General features: G+C 39.1%; 1 protein-coding gene across 1 annotated transcript; it reads left to right on the top strand.

The window, feature by feature from the left end:
• The first annotated feature begins 429 nt into the window (after nucleotides 1-429).
• On the top strand, nucleotides 430-18004 carry tars1 (threonyl-tRNA synthetase 1). The gene is made up of 19 exons (XM_073466889.1): nucleotides 430-596; nucleotides 1451-1522; nucleotides 2050-2240; nucleotides 3145-3268; nucleotides 4420-4544; nucleotides 5305-5422; nucleotides 5514-5578; nucleotides 6129-6207; nucleotides 6451-6597; nucleotides 8369-8467; nucleotides 10262-10428; nucleotides 11242-11404; nucleotides 13103-13240; nucleotides 15391-15468; nucleotides 15556-15656; nucleotides 15980-16084; nucleotides 16300-16372; nucleotides 17151-17265; nucleotides 17396-18004. The coding sequence occupies exons 1-19, from the start codon at nucleotides 537-539 to the stop codon at nucleotides 17542-17544; spliced, it is 2169 nt and encodes a 722-aa protein (XP_073322990.1). The 5' UTR covers nucleotides 430-536; the 3' UTR covers nucleotides 17545-18004.
• The last annotated feature ends 4524 nt before the right edge of the window (nucleotides 18005-22528 follow it).

Genomic DNA, 22528 nt, shown 5'->3' with positions numbered 1-22528 from the left:
AGGGGGAAACTGGAGGGGGCATGGCTTCAGCTCTCTATAAATAACACTAAAGTATAGGAAGGTCTTCTTTAAAGAAATAAAATTTATAGAAAATACAAATGGGCCGCTAGCTGATTAAATAAAAAATGAAAAATCCAAATTGCATTCATCAAACACTGTAAGGCATATGGGTGTTGGTGACATATTGGGGTAACCTCAGCGTACAGTCTAAAATCCTGCCTGCCCAGATGATGCTGTCGATGAAAATGGTTTCTAGGGCATTTAAAACACTCATATCAAAAGGTTCTTTGAACCACTGTGGTCAAAAAGCAAGATGAAAGTGAGTCTTTTATAAAAAAGTTTAGGATGTGCTCTGATGTTGAGAATAGCTGATGTTATTTGTCATACAAAGCGCCGCCTACCTCGGCAATGTTGCATCAGAATTGCAATATCCGGGTACGTCATCAGCCCTCACCCGGCACCCTTGCTGCCTGCGGAACACATTGACCAGATTTGTGAAAGTTATCTCTAAAAAGTGAGGTAGCTTTTCATTTGTTATGGCTGACCAGACTGTTGTGGAGAAGATGAGCGAATTGCAAGTGGACCCTGGAAAAAAGGTAATACTTGAGTCTCGAGGACGGCTATATTTAAGTTGTATTAGCCAGCTAGCAGCTAGCCTAGCCCGTGGTCAGATTCATGCTGTCATTCAGCCAGCAGCAATGCGATGCTAACGTGACGGCTAACTAGATTTTATGATGAAAATATGAATGTTTGCTCAAAATAACAACTGCATTTACCGTATTTACTGTTTTATTTTAATTTTAATTGAACCATTGCAGTTTAGCGAGCTCAGTCGGCTACAGTGGTTTGGCAAAGGTACACGTATAGCTATGTATGACAAGGGAGAGAGCCTGTTGCCAAACCCAATTCAAAATTCTGACAATTTTATGTTTCACTACTTAATCGGTGGGCTTACACGCATGTTGGACCAATATGTCAGAACAGTTTTGTTCTCTTTTCAAATCGGCTAGCACCTCATGGACCAATCAGATTTGCAAATATAACTCTCATTCTTGAAACTTGTACTCACTGTGTCTATTAATAACCAGAGTACATTAAAACTTGCAGGGCGTGAACCACTATTCATTCTTATTGGAGCACTTGTATGCAGGATTTATCCAAGCACCTTTTGTGTAAGATCTTGAGTCATATCTTAACTGCTTTTAGGTGCTATGTGGTTGTCTAACTACCAATAAGTAAGGCCCCCTTAAAAATATCACATTTTATTCAGTGTTATTGTGTTTATGTTAGCTGAATGTTATTATGTCAAACACTGTATAGGGATGTACCTCTCCCATCCGTATGTCAACAGAATGTGAAATTGTGTCTGAAGCAAACTTCATAAACTTGTCTGGCATATACTTAATTCTTGATGAAAGTTCATTAACCTCATGGTCTAATTTTTGGACAGGGAGGAACTGAAAAAGATGGAGGAAAGAAGAAGGCTAAAAGTGCTGCTGGGGACTCTGGAGGCAAAGCTGAGGTGAGCGACTTAATTGCAGAAGTTGCAGAAAGTAAGTAGATGTTATGAGTCATCACAATGAAGAGCTGGGTGTGTATTTAGTATTTGTCTTGATTATTGTTTGTTGAGGTTTATGATCAGGTTCTAGTAAAGTCAAATAATGAAGTTGGTAAAACACTGCATAGGTGTTCATGTGCAATGAATAAATTGGTACAGAAACAGTGATGCAACATTGAGATAGTTTGCTTTAAATATTAGGTTTTGGTTTCACTTCTTCAGAGGTAGATGTCATTGTGCTCTCAGAGTTTGCGCTGATGTTAATTTTAGAATTACACAAAGTAGAAGCAAACATTTCATCTCTAACTTATGGAATTTGTTCACCCTGATTGTTTGACATGTGATCTCCTAAAACTCAGCTGATGGACGTTTTTACTTTAAGAGTGACATAAACTTTTTGTACAGATTGTAGAACCTTATAGCAAATATACACAGATACGGTATCACCAACAAACCTCCCATCAAATCATCTTTTTGTTGTTGCTGTTCAGCTATCACCACCACCCCAGTACATCGACGAGCGTCTCACTTTGTATGCAAAGCTGAAAGCCGAGCACGAAGCCCTAATGGCAGAGAGGGCTGCAAAGGATAGCCGGCCCATCAAGGTGACCCTGCCCGATGGGAAGGTGGTGGAGGCTGAGTCCTGGAAGACCACACCGTACCAGGTGGCCTGTGGAATAAGGTCAGTGTGATGATGAGATTGCTGTAATTGTTAATTACTATAAATGTGACACCTTGCTTTCATGTACTGTAGCACGTAAAAAGAAGGAAAACCTCAAGGGTTTATGAGGAATGTAATTTCCAAAGATGAGCTGTCAGGTCTATTTGTACAGCCTGTAATCATTGTTACAGTTTCAAAAGGCTTCACAACACCCACAATATGAAAACAGTAATTGGAAATGACACCCGCCAACCTAAGACTGTACACCGAAAGACAGACAGATACTGTAGCAGAAATAACTCATTAGTGTTAAATAAGTAGAGGAAACATTTCCTTGGGATTATCTGACAGTGATCTCCCTGCCAGCATGGTCCAACATGCAAAAGGTGTGAAAAGTGTGTTAAAAGAGGTTAAGTGTTGATAACCGAAGGTCACATGAACAGAGGGGTAAACAGTAAAATACTCCAGGAAATGTCAGCAGTTCTGGAAGCCAGCGTTGCTCCATCCGACTTAAAAGAACCAACCACACCCACACCTCTGTGATTTCTTTATGATGCAACGAGAACAGGGTGTATACGGCTGGTGTTTTTTTAACCTTTTGTGGCCCATAAGCTTGTTTTTGCATTTTAAAATTCTCATCACCAAGGCAGTTGGACAGCTTTGTGTTGTAGTTTCAGAAACATGAGGGGAACTTCAAAGTGGTTGCACTGTAGTGAAAGTGGCATCCGTTAATTATTTAAATAAATAAAAAAATGTTTAAAGCCTTGTTAATTTTTTTTTTTTTCTTGTTTTAAATAATTTTCAAGTTCAAATACAGAAAAAGTATTATCTCAGATTTCTTTAACTCTATTGAAATAGAACATTTTAGTTGCAAGGGGTGTCCCATGTTATATTGATGTGGAATATGTTCATTTCTTACCTCCAGTCAAGGCCTCGCTGACAACACAGTGATTGCCAAAGTGAACAACGGTGTGTGGGACCTGGACAGACCTTTGGAGGATGACTGCAGCCTTCAGTTGCTCAAGTTTGATGATGAGGAGGCTCAAGCTGTAAGTCCACCCCATCTTTGGTCTTACACAATGTCTGTATTTGATTTTTTTTCACCCTAGATATGTAATAGGATAGCAAAAGTTGCTTTAAACAACTTTTGGATGCAAATTTTTGATCACCAAAAACTAAACACTGAACACTGTTCTAACTTAACTCTGAGAAGCTCTATGAAAATTGTAGCAATGTCACTGACAAACAAATCTGGTGTTTACTTACAGTACACACCATCTTGCAGTTCGTTCAATCTTATTAATCAATAGTTAAGGCAGGCTAACCTGAGCATGCAAGGTTAAAGTGATGAATGAGAGGTTAACAATCAATAAAAAAAACCTCAAAGCTATATGATTCACCATGTGTCCGAGTCACAGAGACATTAAGAGGAGATGAGAGCATGTAAAACGCTGCTGCAATCATGTACTGTCATAAAAGTGGCAGCAGCTGGTCTCTGAGAGAATAGCGAGACTTGTTCCTAAAATAAAAGCCCAATTTCAGCTTCATTATCTATACAAGGTGCTGAATATTTTACCTGAAGAAGAGCCATTTTTCAGGTGACATTTTTAAGTACTGGGGAGATTCAAAAGTCGTAGTCAATTTGCTTTTTATGGTACCATTTGTCAGTAGGTTTTATCTGCATATTTTGCAGATTTTTTAACATCTTTTGTATTGTCAGCATTCAGAAGAGGTGATTTTTCACAGTTTAAGTGGTCTAATCTTTTCAAAAGCCTCAACAAAGTCTGCAGCACAGTGAATCAATTTAAAATCTGCCACGGACACAAGGGTCAAAAATCTACTAATACTTCAATATCTTAAAAAACACAAAGGGATAGATTGCAGAGTTTCCCCTGCTATTATAAGGTTTCGAAGCAGCACCGCAGTTGTTTTTGGCACCAGCTGTGCAGAATGTAAAATCAGAGTGGAGGACATCAAACCTTACTGATTGACTTTTTAATCTAATGGTTGTAGTTGGTCCCCATTTGACTTATTTAGCAATTTTGTTTTTCTTTTTAATGGAAAAAAGTAAGATTTTGTCAGGGGTGGACCCCCTAAACACAGAGCCAATTGCATTAACCCTAGTCTTTCTCAAATCTCAGCTAAACATTGGACTGTACTGCCATTTTGCTCATCAGGCAATATTTTTTTGTATATTTAGGTTTACTGGCACTCCAGTGCCCATATCTTGGGTGAAGCCATGGAGCGGGTGTATGGAGGCTGCCTCTGCTACGGTCCCCCCATTGAGAGCGGCTTCTACTATGACATGTTCCTGGAGAACAATGAGTGAGTCACACAGGCTTCAGGTTCAGCTTTGTCTGTATAATTAGCTGTGTTAGTAAGCTCTCAGTGATATTTTGGTGTGTACTTCAAGGCTTAGCAGCTGTCAGTCTGGTTCAGTCTGGCAGAGACCGTTGGCAAACACAAAATAGGTGGATTGTGATGACACTAATGCTGTCAAGCTGGATGTTTCTTGGGTGTGAATTAGAAATGACATCTTTCTATATCTGCCCACATGGTTGGAAGCCTTAAAGCAAATCTATTCAAAATGTCGCACTACAGATTACTTCACTTAAGGTTTCAAAGTGTGTTGAGACATCTTCAGAAATTTGAACACTCCTCATAAACAACTTTTTAACTTGACCTTTCCCTGAAACGGATGCATTTCTCTCTGCTGCAGGCAGCAGGAGACCGTGAGGAGTGCTGTCTAATTAATTCTACAACCTCCTTAATTAAGTCGTTTTATGCTAATGGTGTTCTTGGAGAAGATATTTTGACATTGCTCAAGCCCTAAAGCCAAGGACTTTTAACTATTTGCCCATGCTTGGCAGAGGTTATCAGTTTATGGAAGTCAAAGGATTACATTTGTGAACAATGAGTCTGGCAATGTGGTTAAATGTCTACTCACATCCATAATGCCCTCCAGAAACACTAGCAGACTAAATTTAGCATTGAAGGCAGTTTGCATATTAATGTAGGACTGTTTAAGGCATCCATTGACATTGGATGTAATGTTGTTGTTTTTATCTTTTAATGTTTTGTACAGGGGCGTATCGAGCAATGACTTCCCAGGTCTGGAGAACTTGTGCAAGAAAATTATCAAGGAGAAGCAGCCATTTGAGAGGCTGGAGATTAAGAAGGAAACTCTGTTGGAAATGTTCAAGGTATCTGAAAACACGAACATATCCAAAATGAAGGTAAAGGGGGACATATAATAAGTAACAGAACTCTAAAAGCACCTCTTCTCCTTGACAGTACAACAAGTTTAAGTGCCGCATTCTGAATGAGAAGGTCACCACTCCCACTACCACAGTTTACAGGTGAGTCCAGGCCCCGTGCATCATCTTTAACGTATAATTCTGGTCATAGTCTGAATTTTTTGTGTATTGTGTATTTTTTTGTATTGTAATATTTGAATAAAAGAATAAATTGATCCTGACAAGTTTTGTCTTTGTTGCCATAGCCTGATCTAGCTTATTCTTCTATGCCATAGGTCTCCATCATTAGAGATAAATGGCTACTGTATTGTATTGCAGTCCCACATACGACATCATGTAGAGCTACAATAATAAATCAATGAATTGATCGTCAACTTTTCGGTTAATTTAAAGAACTATTATGAAACTAACGATCAATCAATTTGAGTATTTTTAAAGAAAAATTGTCAAAAGTCTCTTAAATGTGAACATTTTCTGGTTTCTTTACTCGTCTATGATAGAAACCACTGGGTGTCACAGAAAGGACTAATGCAACCTTGGTTTTGGTCTTTTATGGGATTTCACAATGATGACAAATAATTTTCTAAACTTATCCTAAATACAACTGGTTATCATAAAAATACTCAGCACTCATAAACACTCCGCATTTCAGGTGTGGTCCCTTAATTGACTTGTGTCGGGGGCCCCATGTGAGACACACTGGGAAAATCAAGGCACTTAAGGTCCACAAGGTGAGTTTTTATTTTTATTTTCAGCGTGGTATCATGTACAGCAAACTGGCTGTTAATGTATATGTGGATTTATTGTTGGCTAAAGAAGTAGGATTTTAAGTACTGTAGTCTGTGCCCTGAATGTTTGGCAGTAAACACATTTGTCCCCATTTCTAAAGCAGTTACCTTATGTTTTATTCTCGAGAGATTTGATGGACCCAAAAGAATGATGAAAGCTAACATATTCCTCTTGTGGTGTGCTAGAATTCGTCTACATACTGGGAGGGAAAGGCGGACATGGAAACCCTCCAGAGGATCTATGGAATCTCCTTCCCTGACCCCAAAATGCTCAAAGAGTGGGAGAAGTTTCAGGAGGAAGCCAAGAACAGAGATCACCGCAAACTAGGCCGGGTATGAGCAGAAATGTGAAGAAGCTGTGGTCAGCAAAAGAGTTTATGATCATAGTAATTTTAGAATCGTCTCCGACAGGTTTTATTCCTACAGAAGAAGGTTATTTATGGGATGTTTGTATTTATTTTTATTTGTCTAGTTTTAGCTGTGATTTGACTGCAGAGTTGCAGCGATGATCCCACTAAAAACAGATACGAAATACAGGTAGAATGCTTCTGTGTTAAAATCAGGATTTGGTTTGATGTGTGTCTGATTTTACCAAGTCACACCTATTCAAGAAACAAGATATTCAAAGCCAGTGTGAAAGAATCGGTTCAGTCATTTTATTATCCCAGATGGGAATCTTGATTTGCAGTCAGGGGAACAAGATAAAAAAACATGCAGATACAAAAAACAAAAGTTCAAAACAAACAGTACAAAAATGATTCCTGAATATTCAATAAACACACAATAAGAAAACAAAACGATCTCTAAAATAGTATATTACATTTGCAGATTTAGCAGGTTTATTGTACAGGGAACAAAGGGGTTTTACTCCTATTGCACTTGAACCAGGGGAACTCTAAATCTACAACCTGAGGGAAGAGTTTCAAACTCAAAGTAAAGGGGGTGGTTTGTGCAGTCTAATATAGACCTGGACTTGCAGAGAACCTGCTGGTCAAAGATAGTTGTCTGGGGGGTCTGCTGAAACATTGCTGTCCCTTCTTATAGGACCGCCTCAGAATTTGCATCAAATTTAAAATTGTTATCAATGACCGTTCCAAGATATTTATAATGTTCTACAATGCCAATTCCTTTGATGAAGGTCTAAGATGGTGGTTAGGATGATTTCTTTCTAAAATCTTTGTGGCATTTAATTGTAGATGGGCTTCATCACACCATTTGACAAACTCATCTACCACTGGCCCATGCTCAGATTCCTCTGTATGGAGCAGACTGATGATAACTGTATCATCAGCGAATTTCATTTCTGTGCCTGTCCACATGCTGACTTCTACAGTCGTTAGTGTAAAGAATGTACAGCAGAGGAGACAGGACACAGCCCTGAGGAGAGCCAGAAGAGGAGCGCCGTTCTGACAGAAAGCCATTTACTCTCACCCTCAGAGATCTACATGGAAAAAAAAAAATCTATAATCCAACTCACAAAGTTTACATCAAGATTCAAATAAATAAGCAATTTCCTAGCTAAGACATGTGGCTGAACAGTATTAAACGCGGATGAGAAATCCAAAAATAAAATTCTGGCATGTGTGCCAGGACAGCACGTCTTGTGCATTTGCAGCAGTGTAGTTAGATTTTTCTGGTGAATAACCATTACAAGAGAAGCTTTCATGTTTGATTTTATGTCAAAGACACACACTTGTGAAACTCTCACTTATTTGGTGAGTCCTTCATTCACATGTAATCTTAATTTACACAAAAATCTAGAAAGAAATACTGGGAATTGCATGAATGCTGATGGAATTAACCTGTGGCACGAGGAGGCATTGATTAGATGTGCGTCACAATCTTTGGAACACTCTTGTTAAACTGTAAAGCTATTTTTATGACCATAACATTTGTGTGACTTCATTGTTGACAGGAAATCTGTCGGTTTAGCGTGTGTGTTGTTGCTATTCATTCATTATAAAATAGGTGTGGAAAAGCAAGTTGAGCAGGAGACGGATTCAGGGCGAACTGGTTTCGTAGTTAATGTGACTACGGTTTGTCTGGGTGGTGGCCCTTTTTAATTTTCCATCACACTAACAAACCTGTTTTTTTCTATATTTAGGAGCAGGACCTGTTCTTCTTCCATGACCTGAGTCCAGGGAGCTGCTTCTTCCTGCCGAAGGGAGCCTTCATCTACAACACTCTGATTGAGTTCATTAGAGTAAGTCAAAGCTGTCAGACCCACAGTGGATAATTGCAGTGATCTTACTCTAAAGTTTAAGGCATACGAAAAGACAGAGAGTGCCAGTCAAAAAGTTTAAATTTGCACAGAGACCTGGGGAAAAGGAATGAACAGATTTGGACCTTTAGCTAGCCTGTGCAATAAAATTGGCTTTATATATTCATGAGATGTATTGCTGCAAATTAAAATCACTTTAAGCAAAGTTTCCTGTGCAGTATGGAAAGGTAATGGATTTGATTTTAGCAATTTCCATGTCTGGATAATGGTGGAAAAAAGACAAACTATAAGAAACTATCAAATTCAAAAGTCATGAGAATACATTTATCATACAAGCAGAGTGTTTTTAGAGCAAGTATGATGTGCGTTGAAGTATGATTCAGTACGTCACAGCCTGCTGAACAGCTCTGTGTCTTATAACTGTACCACATCTGCAACCAAAAGTAGTCAAATAAATGTGGCAATATCTTTGAATTGCAGTGGAACTATGTCCAGCTTTTTGTGATTGGCGACGATGGGTAAATGCACGTTTTCCAACGGCTGGCTTGATAATGCCATGCAAAATATAATATACATGTTAACAGTCGAATTTTAAAGCCATTTTTTCTTACAAAATCAACATCTAGTTATTTGTATTTGTACTTGTACTGGAAATACGGACCTGGTAAAGAATAGAATATGGAAAATGTGTAGGAATCCTGTTTATTGTTATATTTTATAAAGAGAAGTATGAAAAGTTTGGTTATATGTTGATGATATAGCTTTATGTCATAATCTTGAAAGTGAGGAATTATGTCCACCAATATGAAATGTAGTTTCACAACTAACACAAATGGATTCTAAAACAAGATGCATGCACATTCAATGAAATGCAAATTCATGTCTTCAGGCTCTTAGCCCACAACAATAATACTGTAAATGATTGTTCGCACATCTAATTTATGCTTACTCCATGTAACATTTCTCATTTTTGTCCAGGTAATAGAAAAACTCTGCTCAGTGTGAAATCTGCCTTTGAATCTGAAAATAGCTTGTTCTTGGTGGCCAATTATTTGGAATAAATTGAAACTTATAAAGCAGAAGTGATTGACAGCATTGAAAAAAAATCTCTGTTGCACCTGCTCTGTTGTGAAGAGCCACAAAATCAATCTGATTTAAAACATTCACTTTCGTGGTTCTCAGTCAGCGCAGTCACAATTCAGGTCACATTGGAAGCAATTTCACTTTAATGCGGTAAAATAGATTTCTGACTGAGGAGATTTTGAGTAATGAGATGTGTTTATAAAACAGCGCTGCCTGTACAAGCAACAAAACACAGAGAACATCTAAATGTTTGTCAGGTGTATGACTGTCGGGATTTAAAATATATTACCCAATTTTATTTTATTATCGCCATAAGCTTTCTGTTTTGAATTCCAAAACAGGCATCAGCAAAACAGGCCAACCCAAGGTGCATTAAAGCACTAAAAATGACAACCTTTTCCTTTCAGTTTACCCTAGTTTATCCCCTTCATAATGTGTAAGCAAACTGGGATCTGAATATAAAGCAGCATAAACATTCTTGGAGTTGTTTATTTTTTCAAAATCTCAGCCTTTGCTTGCAGAGTTTTAGAGAATGTGCACTATTTGTCAGTGAATCCCCAGGTGTTGACAGAAACAGTTGTAAACAGTTGTTTGTAGTTGTGGTGTGTACAGAGCATTTTGAGGCTGAGTTGCTTTAGGTGCCAGTAATTCAGAATGCAAAAGATTTTAATTAGACCTTTCTGTCGTTGGCAGAGTGAGTACAGGAAGAGGGGTTTCCAGGAGGTGGTGACGCCCAACATCTACAACAGTAAGCTGTGGCAGACCTCCGGACACTGGCAGCACTACAGCGATAACATGTTCTCCTTCGAGGCAGAAAAGGAGACCTTCGCCCTCAAGCCCATGAACTGCCCCGGACACTGGTGAGGCCAATTTTTCCTCACATTCACAGTTGTTAGAAAGGATGGTTTTAATTTCTGTCAGGAACTAGAAAAGAAAGGAACATTAAGTGTAAAGACAAACACACCCACTTCTGTTACATACTGTGTATCAAGTCTAGCTGTAGTGTGAAATAGATGGTTTGAGTTGGATTCTGTCTCCAATCAGAGAAACCTTTATTTATTTACTTCATCATTACCTGTTTGTAGCATTAAATGCTTTGTCTGGCTCTGGTACAATGTTTAGCTTAATGTCTAACAATAAAGGTTTTATCACAGGAAATTGATGACGGGGAAAACTGATGTGACAAGCAACGCTTTACCACACATGAATAGCTTTATAAACACAGGGGTTTTGTTATCCGCAGTTGACTCAGTCTTTGTGAAAAAGCTTCATATTTCACTGCTAGAGCAGTTTGTCATCCAGTTCAGCTCAACTTGTAATACACTGATGCTCTTGCCATGTTTTCAGTCATTGAATGACCCATTTTGTTTCTCTGCTGGATGCTGCATTGCAGTGTAAAGAGCCAGAAAGCAGCTCTTTGTATTCAAATCTTTTATCTCCTTTTAACTGTTTCAATCTTTGTGCTATCCACATGGGCAGCCCCTCTGGAGATTATACTGAAATGGAAATTGAGCTTGCAAACACATTTTTGTCAAAGTGTCTGATGTCACTTAAATCAAATATTGATTGTCTTTCATGGTAGTATTGAAGCTGTAGAGCAATTGTGAGAACTGGAGGCTGAAGTTGGCAGATGTAATTTGTGTATTTTTCACACTCTGTCTGTTTGGCTCCAGTCTGATGTTTGATCACCGGCCACGCTCCTGGAGAGAGTTACCTCTTCGCATGGCAGACTTTGGTGTCCTACACAGGAACGAACTGTCAGGAGCCCTGACTGGCCTTACCCGTGTCCGTCGCTTCCAGCAAGATGATGCTCATATCTTCTGCTCCATGGACCAGGTGCAGCCCCCAATGATGCACCCACTTTACTCAGCCAAAGTCACACAACACAAACATTTTAGTCCAATGGATAAAGATGCCCTATGGAACCAGCACATTTTACTTAATGGGCAACTCCACCAATTTTAGACATCAAAGGCTGTTTACAAATCTTGGGGAGTAATACTGTATATGTGAAAGAGTTATATAAAGACTTTTTGTGGCTGCAGAGCCATAACTAGGGATGAGTTGATATAATGGCCAAACGTCTATTTCGGCTGATATTCATCTTGTTGACTGCAAATAAGATGACATTCACCGGATAGCAATGGCTGATGTTTATCTGTTGTGTTACATCAATTTTGCACTGGCCCATTCATGAGCTCTTGGCTCGTAACATCCCTGCTATCAGTTTTCAAGGCTGTGTAAGAATAGAAAATTCTTCTCATTGAGTAAGTAGTTGTATAGCAGGCCAAGAAGAGTCCTGAGGCAGTTTCTTTGAAAAGAGAAAGAATTTCATGAGAAAGGTTATATAAGGGTGTTTCATGATTTTGTTTGATTGAATTTGTGCTCTGTCATTGTTAGTGTAATGAAGAGCTGAATGTCTTTAAAATAGTTTTTTTAATAATCATGAATAAATGACATGGAAAACAAAAATGTATCGGCGTAACCCTAAGCATTAACACACCCAAATCTTCAACAAAACTGTCAGTAGTTGTATCATAGTAGGTGATGGGGTAAGGTGTCAGATTTTGATCAAAGAAGAAGAAAGCATTTGATATAAAAGATGACATCTGTGGTTCTGCTGCATACTAAAGAAGAAAAAACATCCATCATGAGTCTGACAATGTTATAAGAGTGCAATGCTAAATCAGTGCAGTGCAGTACTCTTTAAGAAAAGGATTTACTCCCTACCCCTGTCACATTTTCTGGCAGTACCTTTGATAAATGTTTCCTTTTTCTATTCTTCCTGTTTGAAAAAAACCCAGTTTTGAAAGCTCTCAGTACATCATTGTCTTGCTGGCACAGTCTAGTGAATAAATTCAGGTTAAGTTGTCAGTGAACAGTTGGTGACATTTCAGGTGAAGTGAGAGGACTCCACAGGCTGCTGCAGCCTGGTGAAGCAACTTGCATATTAAGTCTTTTCACCAAAGAGGAGCGCTGCCAATATTGATGCACGCAAACAGGATTTAGGGAGACCAAAACGATTTCTTAATTAGTTTGTTCAAATGTAGTAACACAGCAACCTGCAGCCAGGATCCTACTGATTTTGTTTTCTCCTCATCAGTAATGGCAGCAGGTTGGCTGGTTAATTATTTGATTCCACTTTGTACACAAATTATTTCTCTTCCAATTTCTCCCTTTGGCTGCTGCAGCTGGAAAGTGCTGCTTGTACTGTTGTCGACTTTTTTGACTTGACAGATACAAACAAACGTAAAGCAGACTGCAGAGGACATGTTCTTATATCATACTTGCCAGTTTAAAATTGGTATCAGGGCTCAGTAGAAATAATAACTAGTAACTATAGCAAGTGGAAATACTTAAATATGATGTATTATCTCCAGTAAGCTGAGCAGTTTATCCTCATTTTCTTCCTTGTTAATGGTGGGTCCCCTACGAACTAGAGATGAAAACGGTCATGGTTACAACAGAATATAAACTTGCAGCCATGTCCAGATGGATGATGCAAATTCTGTCGCATCTTGTTTTTGACCCCAGATTGAGGAGGAGATCAAGGGCTGCCTGGACTTCCTGCGGACTGTGTATGATGTGTTTGGCTTCAGTTTCAAACTCAACCTGTCCACAAGACCAGAGAAGTTCCTGGGGGACCCGGACGTCTGGGACCAAGCAGAAAAGGTAATCAGCCTTCCTCTTTGTTTGTCGCGTATGGTTGAAAATGTGAGTGGCACTCACAAAGTCTCACTGGAGAATTTAGATGCTGATCTGTGATTCTGGAGCCACTTCACAGCAAATGGAAGAGTGTGATTTGTAGACCCAGAGAACATTTATATTTTAATGAATGAGTTTTATTCAGCACAACTGCTATCAGTTCAGAAGCAGAAAATTTGTGTTCATCCCCAGAGATTCTACATCTGTGCTATCGTTCTCTGGCTTTGCTGTCAAATCAGATTCTCTCTGTGGACCAGCTCTATATTTTACATCTTGGGTTCAGCTCTAAGTTGCTCTGGGAGAGAGTAGGTAATGTTTAAATGAAGAGTGAGCGACATAAACTGAGTGATAATTAGTCTTTATTGCTTAGTGCTTTCAGCAGGAGATGAAACACACTGAAGGTCTCTCTTCGGACAACTTCAAGTCTAACAGCTGAATCTGTGAAATCAACACTAATTGACTGTTGTTGGATAAAAGTGAAACACGTATACTGTATTGTTTTATGAGTAGCACAAGTATATGAAGCACATGCGTATTCTTTATTAGCCTGGCAGGCTCTGAATGGATGAAAAGGTAACTGTTGACAGAGACACAGCATGTGTTGAATTTTATCGCAGGGTGAGATTATTCTCCATATGTCATTTGTTTTTCTCTTTATCTGATCTTTCATTTCACCAATAAATATTATATCAGCAGTGCACACTGCAACACTCCATTTTTTGCCACAACCATGTTTGATTGTTTTGTTTTCTCCTGTTCAATGTTTTCTACATTGCTGGAAACTCCGGTCTTGCAGAGTAAGATAATGTTTGTTTTGCCTCGGTGCCTCCAACCATGTGCTATCGCACCTTTCACTGATTGAGATATTTTTATCATATTGATTGTGTCATTTCACTTATGGTGCTTCAGGGTCTGTGTAAGGGTGGCATCTTCATCTACTGCAAGCAGCTTGGTGTAAAAATTAGAGCCTGACCAATACTGGATTTTTGGGACCAATACTGATACCAGTTTTATGGAGTTAAGAAATCCTATATTGATGTATCGGCTGATGTACACACATTTTCTGAATTGATCCCTGAAATGTGGTTATCACCTGTGAAAAGCCAATACTGGGCAATAATATTGGCCAACTGATATATTGGTCGGGCTCTCGTCAAAATGATCTGGAGTATCAAAATGCATCCTTTGTTTTTTTAACCCACTAGTGATGCCATGTTAAGGAAACAGATCCTATGCAGTGGATCTTCATCCACACTTGTATAATGACAGCTCAATTAATTTGGTAAAATTTGAGTTTGATACAATGCAGATACTGGTACTTAATCCTAATAACTGGTTCTATTTGTCTGTCATTTTTAAACATATTGGAATTGCCTTTTAAGTCCAGTCTCTGATTTACAGATAGTGGAGTCATTGTTCTGTATTCAGTGCTTCATTTTAACTTCATTTTCAAGCATATCTTTTGCCTGCTGGAAGCAGAGCATTACTAATGATAGAGGAAGGTATTTTTAGCGCGTTATTTTATTAACAGTCAATCCAGCGGCCTCAGTATCTATTTAAATATTCAATACTTTGTAGTTTGCTGATGGACGGAATAGACCAGAGAACTTAAAGTCTACAGTACAGAGATTATTTGTGTTGCTTCCTCATGACTGAATGCGTACCTCTCAGTTCTCAAAGTAAGCATAATGAGTACGACCGGAATAATATGAGGAGTTGTGGAGAAAAAAAAGCAGATAATGGCTTGTTGTAAAGCTTTTTGGTTGACCTATCAGGACAATTTTTTTCTGGGAAAACATTTCCTGAATTTCAGCACTGACTTTTTATGATTAGTGTTTGCATGCACAAAGGTGGAAAATTATATACACAAAACACTGACTCGTAAACTTGGCATAGTTGACTGGAACAGAACTCGCTGCATGTTTCCCTCACCTCATTAACTCACACAAGCAACCGTAAAATATTATTGAGACGTTAACATTTTTCAGTTGAGTGATTTGTTCCAGATGAAGGAAATGTCAGGTCTAAATGTAAGGGCTTTGCTTAACACCACTGTTTACGTGCATGTTGGTCAGCTGTTGAAATTGTAACAAAGCAGTAGGTATTTGTTTTTACAGCAACTGGAGAACAGCTTGAATGACTTTGGGGAGAAATGGATTCTCAATCCCGGTGACGGAGCTTTTTATGGACCAAAGGTGAGTCACGCGCCGCGGTAATGATACACTCTAACTGTGGAACAGCAGGAGGTGTCACTGCTCATCATTTGCTCCCCTTCTATGCAGATTGACATTCAGATCAAGGACGCCATCGGCCGGTACCATCAATGTGCCACAATTCAGCTCGATTTCCAGCTCCCGATCCGCTTTAATCTCTCCTTTGTCAGGTAACTCTCCTGCTGCTTTTTGATTCACTTTAAAATTAAATGGCAGAAGAGCAGCTGCATTAAAAAGCTTGTATGTATTATAGAAGTAATCTTAATCAAAGATAGAAGTTTCTATCAAAACATTGGAGAAGCAAATCGATGTCATGATGTGAAAGCAGAAAATAGGATTGGCTTGAATGAAACTATGTTTTCGATTTATGGCTATACAGGCTATAGGTTTTATTTTGCTGTAAAACTTTTGTTAGGTTGAGTTTTCACACTTTTTTCCTTTTGGATTTCTCTGCACATTTCCTAATTTCCTCTCCATTGAAAATACTTTGTAGCCACGATGGTGACGACAAGAAGAGGCCAGTGATCATCCACAGAGCTATCCTGGGATCAGTAGAGAGGATGATCGCTATTCTGACTGAAAACTACGGAGGCAAATGGTTTGTAAACAATCGATTTTAAAAGGTTGATTTGTCAAGTAGAAGTTGATTCCATACGTGGATGTTTTTGTTTCGTGGCATCTCTTCCTGAGCACTGTTAATGATCTTCAGATGACTGAACAGAAAACAAATATTTGCCCAGGTCGCTAGCAGAATGTACCTGGCCTGGTTTTCTGCTAACCAGTAAAATGCAAATGTAACCTGTTTTGTTTCAGGCCTCTGTGGCTCTCACCTCGTCAAGTGATGGTTGTACCTGTGGGACCGACCTGTGAGGAGTACGCTCAGAAGGTGACCGCTGACCACAGCTACTGCAGTCCATATTCTCAGTTTAGAAACAGCTTAAACAATACGCCGAGGCTATCTGGCACTTAACAACACTAAGCCGCCTGCGTTTTATCACTGATGCACACAGGATCATATGTTGTTTCAGTATTTTGATGTCAACAGAGTGTCGAACTAGATGGCTCATCGAAACCACATAAAATACTGTCAATTGTCTTCTGTAGTTTGTGTTTATTTAAAAAGACTTGAAAATAAAACCACAGTTTAGAACAACTTCGCTTTTATTTTCACAGCTCAGCCATCAGTTCTATACGTCTAGATAACCTTGTATTGTATTCTGTTCCCAACACATTTGATCAACCTGCTGGCTTGTTACAAACTTTCTAGTCATCTGTTTGCTTGTCTTTGTTTCCCTTCTGGACCTATTTTTAGTGACAATTTTCTTAATACAACTAATGAAACTGATGGCCAGAGCTACAAAATTAAAACCCAAGTTGTAATAAATTTAAGTTTACCTTTAAAATGTGCGGAACATTAATTTAACCATAATTTATGTTGAACACAACGTTACTTGCACAAAAAGCCCATTTGTAAAATAAACAGCTGTACAGGCCTGATATGGAAAAGACAGCAGGACCACACTGATAATATTTGTTGCAGGAATTTAATCTTCTTTACAGCCAACAACTATGTGCTAATGAATAACAGAATGAGTAGAAGTATACTAAAACAAACTTGCTGGCATGGACTCAACTGTTGGCTTTTTCTCTGGTTAATGCTGCAGGTCCAGCAGGAATTCCACAGCGGCGGCTTCATGACTGACGTGGATCTCGACCCCGGCTGCACTCTGAACAAAAAGATCAGAAACGCACAGTTGGCACAGTACAACTTCATCCTGGGTCAGTGTCGACACACTCTTTTCACTCTTCTTGTGTCGTTTTCTCTCTTTATCTTTGGTATCTCTTGCTCCCTGTCCATCTAGATATTGATTTTTTTTTGTCCTTTGCTTGTTTTCCCTGCTCGGAAAAGTGGTGGGAGAGAAGGAGAAGACGAGCAACACTGTGAATGTTCGCACTCGGGATAACAAAGTCCATGGTGAGCGTACTGTGGAGGAGTGCATCGAGCGCCTGAAACAGCTCAAGAGCACCAAGAGCCGAAACGCAGAAGAGGACTTCTGAACTTTGTCAAGCTTGCTCATATCAACTTCCTCGAGTCTGGTAACTTTAAAAGGCCATGTGGTTGAAATCAGTTTGAGATGAGGGATAAAACTACTGGTGCCTCGTCTTTTTGTCCCCTACATTCAACAATTTATTTTTTTTCTGGTGTCTTCCATTGCCTCTTCACTGTGTCGCTGTGTTTTTGGGTATCTCATGGTTGCTATACTCGTGAAATGAAGTATAATTGTCCTTATGTAGAGATGCAGCTAGTAAGACTCTAAAAAAATCAGGTCTTTGAACAGCTTTACGTACGATTGATTCGTTTTACCATAAAATGATAAATCTTTTCTATATACATGAACTGATTAAAACAGAGGGGAACTGGTTTGTAACACTGTCTTAACAGTTTGTATCGGTCATTTTTTTCTTCAGGGAATTGTACACAAGTTACAATTTTGATAATTAAACAATCTATTCTTGATCTGTGTGTGTTGCTTTTTATGAGATTTACCTTTTATTTTCCGTGATGACATTTCAGCAGCAATCTTTTCCTCCTTCAGAATCATCTTCTAAATTACACCGCTGCAAAACACCATCAGTCAACTCTGTCAGAATGTGGAGAAAAAAAACGGATAATATGAGTGTAAAATAATTACAGCCATAAAGTAATCTTGCAGCTGACAACGTCAGTATGTACTGACATTGAGACTTCAACAAGCAACAAGGACAGGAAAGTAGAAGTTTCTTCAATATATGGTCATAGCAACAGTCTACATTATTTATGACAATTTATGTTTTTCCAAGTCATGACTAACTTCACAAGTTCATATTCAGGCCAAAGTTGAACTTATTTGATAGTTGGAGACTGGAAACATTTCATTTTCCGCACGAGAGTGGTAGAGGCTTGGATGGGATTTGGGGAGATAAGTGTCAGAAAGGTGTTTCGCTACAGTAAAAAATGGATCCTTATCACCTTCATCCACTGGTGCATCATCATCACCTCGGATGGGAATACGTGATGTGCTGGAGGGTAAACACCTGACGCTTTTCATTACATGCTTACTGAACTCTGAGACCATTTGCTTTTGCTGTCTGCACCATTACACTCAAGCACGAGTAACATCTTTCATTCTGATACTCTCGTCTGCTTTATACTTCAGCATATTTAAGACATTAATAGGTCTGTTTATACCTTGTTTCTTAAGAGGAAAAATGTTCAGATTGCACATAAATAGCTGTACTGAACATGCAGAAGAGATGACAGAAATAAGCGCATATTGCTATTAGTGCTGTTGTTATGCACTTTGACAGCCTTTCTCTCCATCTGCTCCCATTATTTCTGCTCTAGCACCTGGAAATGTGCTTCAGATTGTACTACAGTCGCGGGGTTTGATGATACTTGCACCCCTCTTCCACTTTCAGTCTCAGGTCATTAATCGAACCACTAGTGGGTGCTATATCTGTGTACTCGAGCTGTGCAGTCAGAGCAGACAAATAGAGCAGTGAGCTTCAGCTGTGGGAAAAATGACCCAGCACAGATCAATGCCAATGGACTTTTATTTTGTAGGAAAACAAACCCCACAAACTTAAAAGAAACTAAAATGCTTTTATTGTGGCTTATGTTTTTTTTTTTTTTTTTTTAAAGTCAATCTGTTTACGAAAGTTCAGTATTCAAGAATTTTGGACAATCTCCAGCCCTGATACTTTCTGTGGGAGATATTTGTAATCAGTCCCTGTTTTATTTAGAAGTGGCCCATTTAAATCACACAAACTTCTCCCATTAATTTAAGTACTAAGGTTAAAGTTAGAGGGAAAACATGTTGGCACTGTTGCAGAAGCAAGTGCCAGACTCTGAATGCAGGCCAATGAAAACATTGCTTTTGGCCGCTCGACAAGTTGCAAGTAATTAAAATAAGTGAGAAGCCATCAGTTATTTTGGCCAATTTGAGCTTTTCAGCACCAAGTAAAATATGTTCTCAAGTTTGGTTTCATGTGTCAGTCTATATTTTATGCTTACAGAGACCTGTGACATAGTTAAACAGACTTATTTTAAGTTCTTTCTTTGTTTTGTTTTTTATTGGATGTAAGGGTTTTGTTTTTGTTTTGAAGTTAAGTTTTTGATTGCAAATGCACTTTAAAAAGTAAACATTGCAAAGAATGAGGTGACAAGAAACTAATATATCTCTGTGTTGGTGTTAGAGACACCCTCTTATCAGATGTGACCACAAGGTGGAACAGCTGAACCAGGATCTTGTAGGGGGAAAAACGGAGTGGGGCTAATGTCAGTGGAGTGTGGGAGAGAAAAACATTTTGATAAGGGGTTAATGAAAAAGTCAATGGAGTAGGAGAGTGTCAACAGACAGAGCGAGACAGCCAGAAATCTCTAGGGATTCAGCTCGGCTGTGGACTCAGCCTCCCTGTGAATCCTCGCTCCCTCTTGCCCCGTTGGATCCTTCCTGTATGCATCACTGACAACCTGGCCATGAAGGGTCGCAACGCTTCAGTGAACTGAGCAAACTTTTCCTTCTCTCGTCACACATGCATTTGAAGGTATCGATTCACATGTTAAAAAGGTCCCACTGCTGCAGCTCTTCACTTAAGATGATGCTGGGGTGAGAAATGGGAAGAAAGCTTTCTTTTTATGAGGGAAAATTCAGGTAAATCCATAGTTCTGGAGAGTTTTTCTTGTTTTCATACCAACCTTTTACACATTCTGTCATTTGTTTGCTTTGTATTTCCATTTTAACTCCTCTAGTAAATTATAAATAAGGCTTTTGAAAGCTAAAATCTGTTTAACGATCTAGCTTAAATTCATATTTGTAAATGCTATTATTTGTTTTCTTGCCGAGAGTTAGATGACAAGAATGATACCACTCTCATGTCTGTACAATAAATATAAAGCTGGGCCTAGCATAGCCAAGCATAAAAACAGGAAAAAGGGTAAAACAGCAAGCCTGGCCATGTGTGGAGATAAAATCTGCCTATCAGCACTATTACTAATAATGTTCTTAGTACAAAGACCAAAGAGTAAAAACAACAATTCACACAATTTTGAGAGAGAGAGTTTGTAGGTCAATAGGTACAATGTGTAGGATTTAGGTAGATCTACTGGCAGAAATGGAATATGATATAATAATAATAATAACAATTGTTGTGTTTTCGTTACCTTAGAATGACCCTTCTATCTGCAGAGAAAGCAGATCCTCCTATACATAGTTCGCCATGTTGCGACGCCATTTTTCTACAGTGTCCCAGAATGGACAAACCAAACACTGACTCTCGAGAGGACTTTTCTTGTTTAAGTGGCCACAGTAGGGAAGCTGTACAACCTCACTGCTAGATGCCACTGAATCCTTTAATTGGGAGCAAAGCGTTTAATGATCAAGTCTTTCGCAAAATACATTTATTCGTTTTTGCCTAGAGCTAGATGAGAGGAACGATTGCACCCTGAAGTCTGTGCAGTAAACATACAGCTGGGGCCAGCAGCCTGTCAGCGTAGCTTAGCATAAAGACAGGAAATAGGGGAAAATAGCTAGCCTGCGCTTGATACTAAAGTGATTGATTAATGCATGCTATCCTGTGTAATCCATAAAAACGAGATACAAAGAGAGACACAACAATTTATAAGTGAGACAGTGGGCTAAGCTAACCAGGTACTAGGTCCAGCTTTCTGCAAGACAGCAAATTAAGTGTATATCCCAAGAAATCGACCTCTTCCTGTAAAGCACATCACATTTCTCATCCCATCTCTCTTCTTCTTTGTTGTCTTTGTTTTTGTGTTTCTTTTCCTTTATAACCATGACAACTGACAGCAGTCACTGCTGTTGTAAATTCAGTCTCTATGATGAATATAAAAGGTTTTCCCCTACTTTTTCCTGGTAGTAACAGCCAAAAGCCAGAAAGCCTCCCTTGTGACACACTCATGTTCCTACCTACTCTCCACCCTTTCATCCTCGAGTCATGTTGCTTCTGGACCAAAGAATTGCATATTTGAATGCTTACCAGCCATTTTCTTCTCAAGAATATTTCTCTGTCTCTGATGCAACTCCTACCACCGCTACCACCCATAACACACACATACAAACACACACACACACATTGTGCACACACACAACCTCCTCCTGCACGATAACTCCCTCTGCATAAATGCAACAGAACCCCAAATTATGGTCAGCCGCTTGTGAAGTTAGTTTTGCTTGGGAAACCCAAGCTGCCATCTTTAATATCATAATGTTACCAAATTATATGGTTCTAATTGGGAACTGTTTGATCACACTTTCTGGCATCTGGATAGCTAGCATGTGACCTCTTTTTCTCATCACCAAAGTATGACCTTTGCTTCTGAACCGGCATAAATTAAGTACACCACTTTACACCGAGGAGAGACCTTCGCCACCAGTCACACCCTGCATGTAGCCAACACCAACAACTTACTGTGAGTGTCTGTGATGTAGGTCGGAAGCATATGCACACAAGACAGCTGCACGTCAACACAACCCGGGCAGCGGTACAATAGTATAGCTGAGAGTGAGGATCAAACATCAAACTACAGAGAGTAAAGATTTGTGTCAGCAGTTCAGTTGACAGATTTCTGTTTTAGACAGTGTATCTGGTCTGAATTAATAACATCATACACGAACAATAAATCATCTGTGGCTCTCAGTCCCAACCTTTAATGTCTGACGTGTCCTGACATCACTGTCAGATGGCCTCACTAACCCCGTCTTCGATACCACCCATCATCGTTGAAGTGGGTGTTTTAAATGTTTGTTTTTTTTCAACAGTATTGTCAATGTACTACTCTGGAGTCTAGTCTAGTGGACGCTAGACTTGACTGACTGCTCGCTTGCTGACCAGTTCATTGCATTGTCAATGGAAACACGACCTCTAATGGCTGTAGTAATTATTACAACTGAAAAGGAGGAAGTAGGAGAGTGTCAGGCAGTCAGCCTACTGGTTATTGTGACAGAAATAGAAATCTCACACCTATTTCTCATCCTATTTG

The sequence above is a fragment of the Pagrus major genome, chromosome 5 (genome assembly GCF_040436345.1).
Source record: "Pagrus major chromosome 5, Pma_NU_1.0".
NCBI classification, from domain to species: Eukaryota; Metazoa; Chordata; class Actinopteri; order Spariformes; family Sparidae; genus Pagrus; species Pagrus major.
This window is presented reverse-complemented; position numbering and strand designations above follow the sequence as displayed.

Excerpts from the sequence above, each read along its gene's own strand:
- tars1 (XM_073466889.1), top strand. The coding sequence starts at position 537 with ATGGCTGACCAGACTGTTGTGGAGAAGATGAGCGAATTGCAAGTGGAC. Across the intron at positions 11,405-13,102 it reads TCTTCTGCTCCATGGACCAG|ATTGAGGAGGAGATCAAGGG; the intron begins GTGCAGCCCCCA and ends TTTTGACCCCAG. Across the intron at positions 15,657-15,979 it reads TTTAATCTCTCCTTTGTCAG|CCACGATGGTGACGACAAGA; the intron begins GTAACTCTCCTG and ends AATACTTTGTAG.